Source organism: Cucurbitaria berberidis, assembly GCF_010015615.1.
Source record: "Cucurbitaria berberidis CBS 394.84 unplaced genomic scaffold K460scaffold_2, whole genome shotgun sequence".
In the NCBI taxonomy this organism is placed as follows: Eukaryota; Fungi; Ascomycota; class Dothideomycetes; order Pleosporales; family Cucurbitariaceae; genus Cucurbitaria; species Cucurbitaria berberidis.
In genome coordinates, this window is record NW_024468936.1 from 5,801,927 (window position 1) to 5,815,170 (window position 13,244).

Consider the following 13,244-nt stretch of genomic DNA (forward strand, 5'->3'; position numbering starts at 1 on the left):
AATTAAGTAGTAAGTTATTAAAGAAGGCTCAGGGAACTAAAAAAAAAAAGTAAAAAAGTAAAAAAAAAAATAATTAAAAAAAAAAAGGTAGTTTATATATATTTTTTTCTAAAAAGGTATTAGGCCTAAGCTTTTACTATACTACTATTATATTAAAGCTACTTTTACTTTAAAGCTAGCAAGTAATATTTAATACTAAAGCAGTAAGTAATACTATAGTAAGTAAAAGCCTAGCATTTTATAAATAACTATTTATAATTGCAGCTATTAGTTTAGTAGTAAAGTATGTATAAAAAGGGCTTAATACTTAAGCAGCGCATTAAGCAATAAGCAAATAAAAAAAAAAAAAAAAAGTAAAATAGCAAACAATACTTAATACTATAATATTTAGTATTAAAGGGGGGTATTAAAGCTTAAAGGGGGGTATTAAAGCTTAAAAAGACTAAGCTTATAATTAGGGAAAAAAATATAATATAGTAAATTAGCATATAATAAATATCTTTAGCAGCAAGGCTGTATTGTAGTTTAAATAAATAGAAAAAAAAAAAAGTATTAATACTAGCTTATAATAGAATACTAGAAATATAAATTGCATGTCTTACTAATTATAAGTTAACGCCTGCCTTTTTTATTCGAATGCGCATTGTAGTATGCTACAATATACTAAGCAATTACTTTTTTTTTTATTAAAAAAAGCCTTATTTTATTAGGCCTAGTATTATATTATAGAGGCTTTCTTTTTAGTTAATTACTAAGTATTATTTAAAAGACGCTATAGATCTGCGCAGCTTTTTATTAAGAAAAATTTATATTACATTTTAAAGCTTAAATTACAAGCTATATTTAGTTTTTTTTTTAAAAAAATTATATATTATTATATTAAGGTATTGCATTTAATAGTAGAAAATTACTAATTTTAGTAAAGTTTTAGTATTGTAACTAACTTAACTGGGCAACCGACTCGCCTGTGTAATATGTTAATAAAAATTTTAAAAAAAGCTAAAAAGTAAAAAAAAAAAGCTTAAAATATTTAAAAGTAAAATAAATTTTTTTAAATATAAATAATAAATAGTGCCTGCATTGCTATTGCAGGCACTTAATATAAAATTTTAAATAAAAGCAAAAATTAAAGTAAAAAACTTTAGTAATATAAAAAATTTATTAAAAAAAAGTAAAGTAAGCGCTTTATACTTAGTATATTCTATATATTTTTAAAACTTTTAAATTTTTAAATTAAAATTATAAAATGCATAAATATAGTATTTACTTTTTAAATATACTAAAGTTGCTAAAGCTAAAGCTATTTATATTTAAAAATATAGTATAATAAGCGCAAAAAATTAGTATATTATTAAAATTATAGTAGAAATATATTAATTTTATAAAAAATTTTAGTAAATTTTTTTAAAATTGCAAGCATACTAAATTAAAAATTAAATAAAATAAAAAATTTTTTGCGCAAAGCGCATAAAATTTATAATAATTATAATAAAGTAATTAAAAGTATTTTAGTAGTAGTAGTAGTAGTAATAGTAGTAGTTTAATAATAATATATTTATAAAAAGCTTAGTATAAATTTATTATATTAGCAACGCACTTTTTACTGCTAATAAAAAGTAAAGTACAAAATAATATTAGTAATATTGGCATTTAAGGCTATTATTTACTGTAAAGTGCGCCTAAAGCCTTACCCCTGCTCTCTAAGCTTTACAGTCGGAGAAATAAAAAATGGCTCAACCTATCACGAGTTAGCCAGATCCTTTATCCCGCTCCCCGGCCGCCTCACCTAGTTGCATCCTGCCGCTGGGTGGCCTGAAATGAGAGACATTCGTCGCCACCCCTGAGAGTATTTCCAAAGCGCCTACGCCCTAGTTGAGCTATAATACCATTGAGCCAATGTGGTCTTTTGATTTGTTAAGCATTTAGAGCAGTTTGATAAAGGTTTGTACAGAGATTATACATCGTCGCTCTATTATACAGTAGAAGTGATCAGAACAGTCCAGCTTCACCATCCATATAAGGCCACCAGGTCTATCATCTTATTTCCCTTCAGCTGCAAGTGGTGGCTTTCATCTATCTTGGTAGACGTCTCCCGCCTGAAAAGCGGAGTCGTTTTCCGAAGACGGCAATTGAACAACCATCAATTCCTCCACAATTAGGAATCGGCAAAGGCGTTGCTGATCATGACTAGGGTTTCAAACAGTGGGAATACCCTAGTCCTGAAAACGCACCAGCAGCTTCATAGAGCGTTATGAGCGAGATAGAAGACCACTGAGACTTGTAGTTTGTCTAATCATGAAATGTCATCTCGTATTGTAGCGACAGAACTGTATCAACACGCTTTTGACCAAGCCCCGCTTCCAAGCCGGGGGTAGTGTCTGTAATTATTTGGCCTTCCCGCGCATGGCTGGCCCACCGCTGCTTGGACTCCTGAAGCTTAACGGGCTCCCTGGGCCGAAAAGGCAAAACGTGCATGCATCACCTATAATACCCACTACCTTGTTCTCTAATGTCCCCGTGCGAGTATCTCCCGTTTGCAGGAACCAAGCTGGCCCGTCAAATATATGGTCGTGAACGTGCAGCCGCAGTGTCCTACTATACTCACTTGTTCCTCTCATCTCGCCCAGGAATACAGCTACACAGTATGAAGTTTCTTGGCGTCGCCCTAACGTGCCTAGTCCTCTGGAAGGGTGCAATCGCGCAAAAGGATCTCTTGGGGCGACTGCCCAACTGTGCGGTAAGTCTACACCTGTTGCTACACGCCACCCTCGAACATTCACTGATGGAGGTCTCAGACACGTTGTTTGGAGGCTACTTTACCTTCAAGCAATTGCTCGCGCAACGATATCGGCTGTCTTTGTATCGATGTCACATTCCAGACAGCATTAGCAGGGTGCAATGCCCTGAATTGTACCGTTGTCGAATCACTTCGAGCAACTAACGAGACCAACGTGGCATGTGGCATTCCGATTCGCGATGACAGTAAAACTATGATTGCAGTTACTGCATCTATCGGCGCCCTAGCTGTGCTGATGGTCACCATGCGACTTGCCCACCGTCTCATCTCAGCGCAGGCAGAGCTCGGATGGGATGATCTCTTGATCGGTCTGGCTGGTGTACGCAACAAGATCCATCTTCATGTACTCAGGTCAAGCAGTATGCTGATACTGGTCGGATTTAGGTAGCTTCTCTTTTCCAAAACGTGCCCGTTGTCGTTGGTAAGCCGTTCTGGTCTTCGAAAATGAGTAGCTTGACTGATAGTGTTCCTAGCTGGTCATCTCGGTTTCGGAAAGGATATGTGGGGAATACCGCCGGATGGCATAACGAACAGCTTGAAGGTAGGTGTCCATTCCAACGCAATAATCTTGCTAACGTAACTCAGTGGTTATACGTTACCTACTTTATGTACCAGGTTGCCGAGTTCCTTTGTCAGCTTTCCATCCTCGCCTTCTACCTACGAGTCGTAACCTCCGCCAAGCTCAAGCTGGTCACTTATACTCTGATGGGCCTTGTTACCTGTTTTGGGCTCGGAAACACATTTGCTATGATGCTCCAATGCAAGCCAATCCACCTCTTCTGGGACGGCTGGAAGGGAACAATGGCTGGAAAGTGCACCGTAGACGTTCGCCTCTTTGGGTTCGTCCGTGGAGGTATCGAGATTGTGCTTGACCTGGCAATCTTGTCACTACCCTTGCCTGTGTTAGCGAGGCTGCAAATGTCCTGGAAGAAAAAGTTCCAAATCATGTCGATGTTCTGCGTGGGATTCATTATAACCGTTGTTAGCTGTCTCCGTCTCTGGGCCCTTGTACGATTCGATCAGAGCGCGAATCCTACGTGTACGTATCCGTATCGCTTGTACCTACTCACGACTAACATTGCAATCACAGATGATAACGTATCAGGTGTCTACTGGTGCGTAACCGAAGCCAATCTCTTCATAGTCGTTGCGTGCATGCCTGCTATGCATGGACTCTTCCAGAGGATAATGCGCCGGATTGGGGGCAAATCCGAGAATTCCGGCTATAGTAACTATAGCCACGGTGACAGCAGCAAATCCGGACAGCGGTCGGGGAACAGCCTTGCCTTTGGTGCTATTTTGAAGTCTGTCGATGTCAAGCTTCAACGTGAAGACCGTTCGGAGTCAGACGTCGAACTAGTGGATCGTCCACCATACCGTTAAGGATATCGTAAGGGGAGCGTATTGGCATTGGTGTGGGGTATGGAGATGAGTTCTCTGTGTAAAAGGGTTACACTACATCTGGAGCTCTGCTTCTCGCGTGTCACGATAATCGTCCCTATCTCTTGTAGTAGAGTTGTAGACAGATAGTCGACTACCATAACGTACGATTGGAAATACTATAACTATAATGAATGGCCCAGGTGAACAAACTGCCTGTGAAATACGTGATGAACACCTAAATCCTTAAGAATGACATTCTGCCTTTGCTAATATTACGTAGCGGCGAGCATCCGATGACGGAACGGATGGAGCCTCGGCCCAAAAATGCCAAGCCCAGCTCCAGCCGAGCCGTCGACAACCTAGATCCGACAAAACCATTAGCTATGCAACGGAACCTCCTTCAACGTCCCGTCACGCCCATCTCGCGAAACTTGTTATGGTCACAAACTCGGAATCTCCAGCTCGCCCAGAGAAGCGACGCCGGCTAGAGCGCGTTACGGCCGCTTGTGATCTCTGTAAAAAGCGCAAAGTCAAATGCGACGGAGCACAGCCATGTGCTTATTGCAGCCGAAAGAATCGCGCAGCGACATGTACATTCGCCGCATCTGGAGCCCGTGGCCAAGTACAATCCGCTAGCCAAACTCCAGGTAGCCCGAGAGTAGTTGGTAGCGCAAACGCGCCACATCAATCACCGAGTCGCAATGGTCGTACGGAGACTAGTGCGCCCGAGGGGCTTCACGATACCGGGGCCTCGCTTTCACCTACTGCCAGTAGGGACGACCGTCATGAAGACACAGTTGTGCCATTGGAGGGGCGCATTCTGAGTGACGCGCTAGGGAAGGGCATCTTCATTGGCGACTGCGCTCCGCTTTCATTCTTACAGACTGTGAGATATCTTATAGCGTCTGAGGTTGACCCAGAGGGGTTTCCAATACATGCTGTTCGGGACTCAATCATCGAGGTTGCCCCCATAGAACTAGAGGACCAACAACACACTCCTTCAGTGAACCCAGACGAGATTCAAACCCTCCTTGAACAATATGATGTGGCCACTAGCGGACTTGTGGATCTGTTTCAACACGATGAATTACTGAGCGAGATGAAGACGTGGGCCAGTGGTCATACATCGCACTCAGATGACGCCACAGCTGCAGTTTTCTATCTCGTACTTGCAGTTGGTGCGCAAGAAAGCCGCGAAGAAAAGGCCGAAGCATGGTTCAGGCATGCGAAAGAACTTCTTCTCAAGCACATGTGCAATAGCATGAATGTGTCTACAGTACAGGGCTTCACCCTAGTGGCAATATTCATGCTTCGAGCGTTCCAACCGAATGGGGCATATCTGTATTTCTGTACGTCAACTTCTCTTTTGTATGTTTTAGCCTGCTGTGCTTGAAAGTCTTGCTGTTTAGATCTGATCTCGCAAAACCCCCTCGAAGCTCTTCAGTGTACTTATGAGAAGTTGAGGCTATCCTTGCCGCGAGAATCCGTTGCTAACAGTTTCCAGCACTGGCAGCTCGTACTGCTTATGCGATCGGCATCCACCGAACTGAAGTGAACGCTTCTTTTGGTGGGTCAATAAGAATAATTCGAGATCGCATTTGGAAGAGCCTACGCGTAGTAGATATGCTGATTAGCAGCGTATTGGGCCGCCCACCGTCAACTTCAGATGTGGACTGCACCGTCAAATACTGTGTTGCAGAGACGGGAGGTCAAGCAGGTGTCAAAATGTTGGACGCAAGCGTGCAGATCTTCATGATCATTGAACGCGTCGTAGTGGAAGTCTACTCACGCAAGCGCATTTCTCTGCGGATCGCCAACTACGTTTCCCGACAACTGAAATCATGGGCATCAACTTGGCTGCAAGTCTTGACTGAAATCACGACCAGTTCGATCCAGGGTAGTTTCTCACAGGAAAAGGTTGTTGGTGCTTGTGCTACGCTGTGTTCTTACTACTATGGCATCATGCTGCTGACACGTCCATTCTTGATATACGACTTGTACGAGTACATGGGTGCTTCTTTGAAAGGTGGCGGCTCGCAAAGCGACCATCAGCACAAAAGGAAATACGCAGACGCCGCGCTTGATGCCGCTTCGTCATTCGTGGAAACTCTAGAGGCTGTGATCTACGCAGGGAAACTGCCACGAAGGATGCCACTCATAGTGTAAGCTGCATGCCCCAATATTCTCGCCTCATACTGATCAAGGGTAGATCTTGGCTCTTTACTACTTCACTTGTCCTGGCGGTTGGCGCTCTCGGTCGTTCAGGGCTTACTTTTGCGGACAACTGCAAAGCGTCAATCCGCTGTCTGGAATACTTCAGCGACGTCGATCCGACTGCTCGACAATACTCACTCATTGTTCAGTCCTTACTCAAAACCACAACTGCACATATCAACAAAAGGGAGCAGCATTTACGCTTGCAACGAAAACAAGCTTCATCTCAGCTATTCGGGCTTTTGTCTTCTAATCCCGAAGTGATGCGTCATGAGCAGGAAAACGATACATCCGAGACAATAGTCTCACATGCGCCACGACCCGATCTTTCCTCTACCTCAACTCCCTATGATTGGACTATCTACGATGCGGACTTCTTCGCCTTGCCATGGTCGAACGAGATTGATCAAGGCCTACAAGATTTTCTCCAACCTGGCACCCTGACCCTAGATGGTGCGTCCATCGCTGATATACCGCTTTTCCCCATATATGACCAGCAAGTGGGTGGTGGCAGCTTCCTCTGACCATGTCAAGCGGCACACCACAGCTTGCATATAGATTGTCAAATAGCTGATGTGGTAAATTCGACGTGAAGACTCAGTGCGAGACTGCTGCTTCACTAGTTTCGTTCCTTGATATTCGCAAGAAGGGGATCAGCGTAGTGCCTCCGGTTCCGACCAACTCTTGTGTATGTGGCTTCTTCGATGCCAGCATGGTCGATGCAGATGCGATGTCTCTGCGCTTGACCACACCGACCGGCCCGGCCATGCGGCTAGGTATTATTATATACCTGGTCACCAAAGCCATATGCTTGTCACGAAACCCGCTAAGGGCTGCGACCGCTGCGTTGAAAACTGCTACCAGCTTAGGATCGTCCCGATGACTACCGACATAATTTCGGATGTTTGCTATGGCCTCAACTTCTTCTAGAAATCTAGCGTGAGGGCCCGGCATATAAAGTCGCATTTCTTTGTGGAAACCTCCACTCCGGGCATGGTCGACCGATAAGACAGCATCGCAAAATTGCAGAAGCGAACTCTGCCCATTGCTCCCACCACGATACTTTTTCCACGACCCTTTGCCTTCGCCCTCATCGTAAAACACGCCATTAGGAAGACCAGCGGCTTCCATGTTCATACTACCCGCCAAGAACGGTCGAATAGTATGATAGAAGACCTGAGGATTGCATCGCTCATCCATGCGCACAAGAAGGCTACCGATATGCTGCATGCTTTGCTCGAAGAACTTCAATGCTTGGACAATTGTCGGTATGTCATCTACTTCTACTGCCTCTATAGCTCCAAGCATTGTCTCGATTAATGGGCCCGCACTTGCCTCCATGGCGTTGGAAATGATAAAGAACCATGATTCGTCATCGCTTCCGGTTGCCGTATGAAGTGCGACAAGGTTCTCCGGCTGGGTAAGTGCTGTATTCTCTTTGAGCGGTCTCCAATTCCAAAGATTCAACGCCGCGTACGTTGCCACGGGGTATACTTCAAGATGTTTGGAGGTTCCGAGGAAGGGAATAGTGATGGCAGGAGGTAAACGCTGCACGAACGATAAGCGATAAAGTTCCGATAACGCAACACCTCCATCAATTGGCGTACCTCTGATGGTTCGGGACCTGTCCAAATGTAGCCTTGAGCAATTACTGCTAGTATCGAGTGGGCTCTCTGCCATTCCGGCTCGCTACTCAAATGACCAGTACTGAGGATTGGTAGCCTATCTACCCACTGTCTTATCTGTTGAGCCTCGATCAACATTGGCAGCTGTTCGATCACCCGTTCCCAAGGCTCGTAGTAGTCATGGGGCAGGCGACTTAGAGGCGTCTCTACCGGCAGGAAACCGTTCTTCGAGATTCCATATTGTGTTAGGGCTGCAAGAGATGGAAGGATATCGATTTTATGGGGACTCATTGCGGAATGGATACGAAGTCAACGATACATGAAAGATTTTCAAGGAACTATATTTTTCATGGCGGTTGGCACCGTACTTATCACGAAGACAAGCAGACCCACTCTGGCTCTGTGCAAGCATCCCACCACCAAGTTCTGCTGATGGCGTGACGTACATCATCGTATGTTATTGTAGTAGCTGTAAGTGACGGAACGGAAGCCCGCATGTTCCGATGCGAGGATTTTTGATTTTGTCGGATACTACAATCTGACGGCTTGAAGTCGTCGGAAGGTGGCAACGGAAGCTTAGCGCTAAAACGTCGGATGCAAGTCAAGCCACGAAACAACAGAACATTTATTGGAGACGTAATTGTGCACCTACAGCATATATTTAACGGATCCTGGTTGTTCTTTATCACCTTTCGCAGTCTTCTACATCACACGGCAACCACATCGACTCCACTATACAGCATACCCCGTACGACCATGAATGCGACGATCGCTATCAAGCAGCTCTGCCAAGGGCATAAGCCGGAATGGCCAGCGAACGCCAGCTCTCTGAATTTTGCGCAATCTCTTGACAATAGCAGTGCGATATCGAAGAGTTTCAGACCCGACTTCATCGTTCCAACGAAAGCGCAGCTCAAGAGGAAATCGCTCAGTGATAGTGCGACAACATCAGCTCCTACTTTGAGTTCTGAAGAAGAAAGCATTTATTTCTGCGGCAACTCACTAGGTCTACAGCCGAAGGCGGTTGGGCAACACTTGAACGCATACTTGAAAACATGGGGATCTATTGCCGTTGGCGGGCACTTCACACAGCTCGAGAACTCGCCGCTCACACCATACCAAGATCTGGCCGCCGAGTGCGCAAGGAAAATGTCCCATATGGTCGGCGCCTCACCATCAGAAGTCGTTGCCATGAACACCCTGACCATCAACCTTCATTTGATGATGGCTGCTTTCTACAAGCCAACGGAGAAGAAGCACAAAATTATGTGCGAGTGGCGGCCCTTCCCCAGTGATTGGTACGCCATTGAATCGCAAATAGAGTGGCATGGTCTCGACCCTAAGAAATCGATGCTACTCGTTGAGCCGGATGACCGCTATCTCATGACAACGGAAAACATCATCAGGCTCATCGACGAGAATGCCCATGAGCTTGCTCTCATCCTGCTTCCGGGAATCCAGTACTACAGTGGCCAACTTCTTGACATTTCGACTATCACCGCACATGCGCACAAGCGCGGAATCACGATCGGCTGGGATTTGGCGCACGCGGCTGGCAACGTTGAGTTGAGGTTACACGATTGGAACATTGATTTCGCCTGCTGGTGTACATACAAGTACATGAACGCCGGCGCCGGTGCTGTTGCCGGTGCCTTCGTGCATTCGAAGCATGGGGACAATGGGCACTACAAGGGCCTGAAAGGATGGTATGGCCACGACAAGTCATCACGATTCCTCATGGACAACAAATTTGTGCCTACGCCCGGCGCTCAAGGGTTCCAATGTTCTAATCCATCAATCGTGGACCTCACCTGCCTATTGGGTACGCTCAGCGTGTTCGAGAGGACATCCATGGCAGAGCTACGATCAAGATCTCTCCTCTTGACTGCGTATGCCGAGCATCTCCTTACCCAGATTGCGAGTCGGAATATCAAAGGTGGAAGTTTCCCGTTCGAAATCATCACACCTTCGGACCCCAGATATCGAGGCGCACAGCTTAGCGTCTTGCTTCCAGAGGAAGTCTTTGAGGATGCTAGTGCAGCACTAGAGGCAAATGGCGTTGTATGCGATAAGCGGAAACCGGGCATTATCCGTGTTGCGCCAGTGCCGATGTATAACACTTTTGATGATGTTTGTAGGTTCATGCAGATATTTGAGGAGGCGCTGCAGCCGAGGACACAAGCTTGTGGGCAAACAATACAGGAGGAGAAAGTGATTGAGGCGAGGTTGTAGGGGACGTCTTCTTAGAGTTTAACTGAATAGCATCTATAGTGAAAGCGAGATAAGAAATTGCTAGGTACCCTAAGCAGTATAGGTTAATCTAAACAGTCGTGGAAGCACTACGTAGGTTTAATTATTCTAAAACTATTTCGCTATATTATCGCGTAGAGGTCCTCGCGGCACTCCACTTTTCAAAGCGCCGACGCCCTAGCTGAGCTATCGCTGGTTCTGCCCAAAGATATCATAATTCAGTAGGCTTCTTTATACTGAGAAGCCTTCTTCCCTGGTTTAGAAACTACTATCTATGCAGGAAACAATATTGCAACATTCCTCTAGCGGATGCCGTGCTAGTACTATCATGACTGGTTCTTGGCCCAATGGAGGGGCCGACCAGCCTCCCCGACGCTCAACTAATATAAACAGCGCATAGATGGGGTATCTCCGACCAATTCTCACGGCACGGCGGTATACTCTTACGGGTATCTTCATCCACTTTCCAGAATGGTATCATCGGAGTCCATGCCAATAACGGAGTGGGTGGGGCAGAGATCTTCATGCGAGAGGAAAAATGAGGCCGAACGCAATCAGGCCCGCTGCAGACAACAGAATATATATTAACAAACGCCATGCTACTACTCGACCTGGTTTTTTCTTGCTGTCGAAGCATTGCAATACCTTTCGCAGCCTACATTGACGACATGGGTCTTCCTGGGGCAATTCAACGGTCCCTCACCGCGCTTGCGATCCTGACGAGCCTCACGAGTGTGGGGGCTTCTCTACAGGTTACGTTGCCTGGCTATGGCAGCTTCGTTGGCACCACTGTCACCCAAACCTTGACGAAGCAGCTTCTGCCCGCTACAGTCAACGCATGGCTCGGCATCGATTACGCTTCGCAGCCAGTAGGAGAGCGTCGATTCGCTCCAGTTGGCCCTCCGGCCTCATTCTCGGGGGTCAAGAACGCCTCTCAGTATGGACTTGCCTGCACTCAGGATCCAGCGAATATTGTGTATAAGCTGGATGAGGCTTGCTTGAGCATGAATGTGTTTAGTCCGCAAAACATCTCTTCGACTGCAAAGCTCCCGGTCTTGATATGGGTTCACGGAGTAAGTCTAAAGATGAAGCATTTGACCCGCATCTCTGACTATGGCAGGGCTCATTTGTAAGTGGAAGCGCAAGGAGTTTTGACGGTGCGGCCTTCGCGGCCAACGCGAAGGAGCCTATAGTGGTCGTAACCTTCAATTACCGAGTATAGTATCCCGAGATCCTCCACGACTCAGGACAAGCCTAACCTCGACAGATCAACTCTCTGGGATTCCTTCCATCGCCCGTCTTTGAGCGCCAGGGCCTTCTCAACCTCGGGCTCCTCGACCAGGAATTGCTTTTCAAGTTCGTGCAGCGGTACATCTCTGCTTTCGGTGGAGATCCTGCGCGTGTCACTATCGGTGGCCGATCGGCTGGTGCCCATTCAGTCGGCATCCACCTCTTCCACAACTATAACAAAACCGACTCTCCACTCTTTTCTCAGGCAATCCTGCAATCCGGCAGCGTCACTGCACGCGCCTTTCCCAACGCATCCTACCCCCTCTACCAGGCGCAATTTTCGCGGTACCTTGGTCTTGTTGGATGCAGCGGTGTCGCCAACAGCACGGATACCGCTATTCTTAGTTGTTTGCGAGGTGCTCCAATATCAGCGATTCAGAATGCCGGCGCCTTGCTATATGCTGAATCCGAGTATGCCATAACCTGGCCTTTTCAGCCCACCTTGGGCGGTCCACTTCTTGAGCAGGCAGGCTCAACCTCGGGTATCAATGGCCAATTCTTCAACATCCCTACTATTACAACCAATGTCAGGGATGAGGCTAAATACTTCACTCCTGGCGACATCGAGACCAACGATAGGTTCCTCACATACCTGAAGAATCTTATTCCCGGCCTGAGTACGAAGGACCTCTCTGAACTGGAGGCCTTGTATCCGGACCCTGCAGGCGATGTCAATGGCCCATACGCGAACAGTCCTAACACGACTCAGTACGATCGCCTCTCCGCCGCACTCAGTGACTTTATGTATATCTGCGCAGGTCAAGAAACGGCAATCCGTATGTCATCGGCTGGAGCTCCCGTCTACAAATTGCACTTCACCGTCAACAACACACTTCCCGCCTGGAAGGGCATACCTCACACCACTGACACAAAGTACACATGGGCCGAGCCTGGCGGTAAATCTGGCGTCCAGTACCCAGAGGTTGGTAAACTGCTACATGGCTACTTTTCAGATTTCGTTGCGCTCGGTGATCCGAATGCGGGGAATCGAACGGGTGTGCCAAAATGGCCAAAGTATGTAGATGATAATGCAAACGGCTTGCCAGGCCTGCAGTTAAGGATGGAAGCTTTTGGAAACAGCAGAGTCGAGGGAGATGCAATTAGGAGGAAACAATGCGAGTGGTGGAGAGATGAGGAAAGGGCTGCTAGGCTGGAGAAATAAAGCTTCAAGTACATGAGATATATCACCTTAGCCTTGGTGAACGTGGAACTGTTTCAAACACCTGCGATTTTTGGATACACATATGCTACGCCAGAGGTAGTATCACGCCCCCAGCAGTGTCCAGGACAACAATCATGATCTCAGGTGTATGTATATATGCATTCTGCTTGGAATACAAGATCCCCAATATCCGGCCTACTTGAGCCCTACTCACCCTATTCACGGATTATCCTGTATCTTGACCATACCACACCCTTCCCTCAGCAACAGCGTTGATAATACGACTGAGCAAGTCCTTCTCCATATCCTCAGCGACGTCAATTCCGAGCGTCTTAGCAGCGGTGGAACTGCTATCCTAGCGTAGTTTAACCTACTCGCGATAGTCTATCCACCCCCTCATAAATGGCTTCATACCATGTTTCCATGCGTGTTCTTCTCGTATGAGTTTCTCCATCCATGCGTGCTTTCCTTGTACAAGTCTCGCCTCTTCGACATTCCATCCAAGCCTCTGTGAAACTCCTCT

At 46.3% G+C, this 13,244-nt stretch overlaps 5 protein-coding genes across 5 annotated transcripts; 4 read left to right on the forward strand and 1 right to left on the reverse strand.

Moving 5' to 3' along the window:
- Positions 1 to 2,553: 2,553 nt before the first annotated feature.
- K460DRAFT_304888 (uncharacterized protein) lies at positions 2,554 to 4,346 on the forward strand. The gene is made up of 6 exons (XM_040929988.1): positions 2,554 to 2,737; positions 2,796 to 3,116; positions 3,182 to 3,218; positions 3,271 to 3,338; positions 3,383 to 3,836; positions 3,888 to 4,346. Exons 1-6 carry the CDS (start codon positions 2,645 to 2,647, stop codon positions 4,178 to 4,180), a joined length of 1,266 nt encoding a protein of 421 aa, XP_040791658.1. The 5' UTR covers positions 2,554 to 2,644; the 3' UTR covers positions 4,181 to 4,346.
- Positions 4,347 to 4,616: 270 nt separating this feature from the next.
- On the forward strand, positions 4,617 to 6,918 carry K460DRAFT_276636 (uncharacterized protein; the record flags this gene model as incomplete). Its single annotated transcript, XM_040928130.1, has 3 exons — positions 4,617 to 5,529; positions 5,685 to 6,342; positions 6,390 to 6,918. The coding sequence occupies 3 exons, from the start codon at positions 4,617 to 4,619 to the stop codon at positions 6,916 to 6,918; spliced, it is 2,100 nt and encodes a 699-aa protein (XP_040791659.1).
- Positions 6,919 to 6,991: 73 nt separating this feature from the next.
- On the reverse strand, positions 6,992 to 8,310 carry K460DRAFT_281420 (Indoleamine 2,3-dioxygenase; the record flags this gene model as incomplete). Its single annotated transcript, XM_040928491.1, has 2 exons — positions 6,992 to 7,942; positions 8,002 to 8,310. The coding sequence occupies 2 exons, from the start codon at positions 8,308 to 8,310 to the stop codon at positions 6,992 to 6,994; spliced, it is 1,260 nt and encodes a 419-aa protein (XP_040791660.1).
- A 465-nt stretch (positions 8,311 to 8,775) lies between these two features.
- On the forward strand, positions 8,776 to 10,251 carry K460DRAFT_278439 (kynureninase; the record flags this gene model as incomplete). Its single annotated transcript, XM_040928255.1, has 1 exon — positions 8,776 to 10,251. One exon carries the CDS (start codon positions 8,776 to 8,778, stop codon positions 10,249 to 10,251), a length of 1,476 nt encoding a protein of 491 aa, XP_040791661.1.
- Positions 10,252 to 10,937: 686 nt separating this feature from the next.
- On the forward strand, positions 10,938 to 12,721 carry K460DRAFT_278604 (alpha/beta-hydrolase; the record flags this gene model as incomplete). Its single annotated transcript, XM_040928269.1, has 3 exons — positions 10,938 to 11,342; positions 11,390 to 11,485; positions 11,537 to 12,721. 3 exons carry the CDS (start codon positions 10,938 to 10,940, stop codon positions 12,719 to 12,721), a joined length of 1,686 nt encoding a protein of 561 aa, XP_040791662.1.
- Positions 12,722 to 13,244: the final 523 nt, after the last annotated feature.